Below are 2,999 nucleotides of genomic sequence, written 5' to 3'. Positions count from 1 at the left end.
GATCATGCTGGCAATGATAATCGGAATCTTTGAGTAGGAAAACAATTATATCACTAGTCACTCTTGACAGATGCTTTTCCTTTTCTTCTCCTTCGTCATTTGCTATGTTTTATTGATCATTTGCCTCAGACTCGATTTTGGTAAATTCTGACGGAGCAACGCTTCTGGCACAAACCGCATGGGGCGCTCTTAGGGGGCTGGAAACATTCAGCCAACTGATATACGGAGAGAACGGCAAGGTAATAACAAATACTATGTCCAACGCCAATAATGCATGCATGAATGGATGAATTAAAGTCCTTCATTGTCATGAATGACCCTCAAACAAGCTAAGTACAGGTCGTAGTGAGAAGGCACAATTTGATATAAGAAAATGGTATCATACTACATCTACAGAGACTACTACATACTAGTATATACAGGTTCTAAACGAAAACAAAACACAAGAAACGTAAATAATGTATTTTCTTTCATCTATGGAGTTCGTTGGGCGATCTGTCAAATCTTTGGTCGCACAGCGGTCGGAGCCTCCGGTGAAAAGGGAATAAGAAAGACGCTTTTACCTTGTTAACAACTTTATACTATTCTAACGTTATCCTTTTTGTTACTAACAGCATGTGATCAACGGGACGAGCATCAGTGATTCTCCCAGGTTTCCACACAGAGGCATCATGATAGACACCGCCAGGCACTACCTCCCTCTGCCTTTCATTCTGCGCCACCTGGTACGTAGTGCTATCCTAGAACATCATGTAACGTTACATGCACGGGACCCCCAGCAATCAGCCTGACTGGTGGTTGGCTTGTATCGACAAGTAATCAGCGACAAAGTCAACTGTCAACAACAACTAGACACCTTTTAACCCATGAACTGCATTGTACTTCGGTTTCAATGTGTTATCAGTCTTGTTGTCTTCTAGTTGCAGTAGAATTCATTACAATTTCTGTTGGATGATCAAATGTGTCAGTGGGATTTCAGGAATCACTTGCCAGAATGGCACTGAATATCAATTTCAAGGCACAAAAAATTTCAGAACTTTACATGGGTTATATTACTTAAATATAATTAATACTAGAAATAGTACTTGTAAGTACGCTCTATTTCTGACAGGACGCCATGGCTTACAACAAGATGAATGTGCTCCACTGGCACATCGTGGACGATCAGGCCTTTCCCTTCCAAAGTACCACATTTCCAGATCTCAGCGGAAAGGTAACAGCACACACGTTTTATCCCTGCATCTGTTGAAATAGACAGGATCTACAGATGTGTGCACACTTAGAATGTTGATACCTGTGTATCAATACGAAGTAGGATGTCAATTCTTATGTCAATTACTCAACGTTTCATCACCACATTTATAGAACGCTTTCAATGTTCGATTTTCCTTTACCTCCTGTACGTTTTCCTGTTATGGAGCTCATCATATCACTCTGAAGTACAAGACATGAGCCTGCCAAACGTTTCCAGCTTTCATATTGTTTTTATCAATGCCTTTGCATTTATGTTAAGTGGAGGCGTCAGCACATATTTTGTAAACTTGAGTGCGCTATCACTCTTTCTTTTGTTCATGCAAATAAAAACCCATGGGAGACAAGTATCGGTACATGTCGCCAGAGAAGAACCCATAGAGCGAAAGACATTATCAAGTTTGATGCATCAGCAACAACACGTGTGTTAACACTCATTAATGCTGTGCCTTTGCTAAACAGGGTGCATACACTAGGAAGCACGTTTACACACCAGATGACGTCAGCCAAGTCCTTGAGTTTGCGCGCCTGCGCGGAATCAGGGTCATCCCAGAATTTGATACCCCTGGTCACATGATGTCTTGGGGTCAAGGTCATCCGGAAATTCTGACCAGGTCAGTTGACCATGACTCTTCCTCAACTCATGAAGGTTTGTCATTCTATGATGATTATGGTTTTGCTTTGGCTCGAACGGTACAAAAGTTCAGCCATGTATTATTTACAGGAACATGAAACTGATTTCTTAATTTCTGAACACATGGGTTCAGGTCTTGTTCGATCTTAGTTATGAAGCATACAAGCACATGACCGTGATATTGCCTTAAGTAAAAACTTAGCCACCCTGGATCATAAGTTGCAAAATATCTTTGGCGTCCTCCGCCTCTGTTTAGAGATGGTTGTTAAGCCCTGATGTAGATGGCTGCTTTAATTCCTGTACAAAAGAAAGTCTAATTCTGTGTCCAGGAGTTTTACTTTGTCCAACGTGGCCGAGTATCCAGGTGACCGGCTATATTTATGTGATGAGAAACTTCCGAGGTTGTTGAACGTGCATTTGTGTTCAAGAAACCTGTTATTAGGTGACCTCCCAGTCGCGACAATCTGATTTCTTTGCACGGACAGTGTTTGACATTGGCGCTGTATATGTTACACAGCCCCTGTATGATAAACGAAAAGAAGTAGAAGTAATAAATGTTTGTTTTTAAAGGTGCTACCCTACGAGTTTCCAACCAGACATCTATCATCTTGGCCCAGCCAACCCAGCCCGGGAAACTACCTACACCTTCATGAGGAAGCTGTTCGAGGAGATCCGACAGCTTTTCGCGGACGAATATTTCCATGTGGGCGGTGATGAGGTCCGCTTCCAATGCTGGTAATATAGACTCTAATTTCAAATAGTACATGTATGCATGTATGGTTGAAAAAAAGATAGAAAGAAGGAGAAACAAAGGTCCGTAAGACAAGCTTCCTTGAGGTGATATTATGGTTTGCAGTGTGGGCTAAGGCGTTTGATACCCTTTTCACAAGTAATGGCATTTATCTTGAGATTTCTCCTTCTATGTCTAGATGTTTATTGTAAATACTGGGCAGTATTAAACCAAGAGAATGTAGCACGTCAGATCCTAACCTCTGCTTGGAGAGTAGGTAATTGGCCCCAGTTTACCGGCGTCAATTGTGGCAGCAACAGTTTTTTTTATTTTTTATTTTTTATGGGCACAGATAATACATAACATGATGGCGACACACTCCAG

At 41.5% G+C, this 2,999-nt stretch overlaps 1 protein-coding gene across 1 annotated transcript in view; it reads left to right on the top strand.

Moving 5' to 3' along the window:
* The window catches only part of LOC118408625 (beta-hexosaminidase subunit beta-like), a gene marked incomplete at its 5' end in the record, with an annotated part of 19,940 nt that overhangs the window by 10,550 nt on the left and 6,391 nt on the right, over positions 1-2,999 (top strand). The window contains 5 exon segments of the mRNA XM_035809445.1: positions 130-239; positions 615-725; positions 1,112-1,213; positions 1,714-1,865; positions 2,456-2,620. Coding sequence (XP_035665338.1) covers positions 130-239; positions 615-725; positions 1,112-1,213; positions 1,714-1,865; positions 2,456-2,620 — 640 coding nt within the window.

Source organism: Branchiostoma floridae, chromosome 2 (genome assembly GCF_000003815.2).
Source record: "Branchiostoma floridae strain S238N-H82 chromosome 2, Bfl_VNyyK, whole genome shotgun sequence".
In the NCBI taxonomy this organism is placed as follows: Eukaryota; Metazoa; Chordata; class Leptocardii; order Amphioxiformes; family Branchiostomatidae; genus Branchiostoma; species Branchiostoma floridae.
This window is presented reverse-complemented; position numbering and strand designations above follow the sequence as displayed.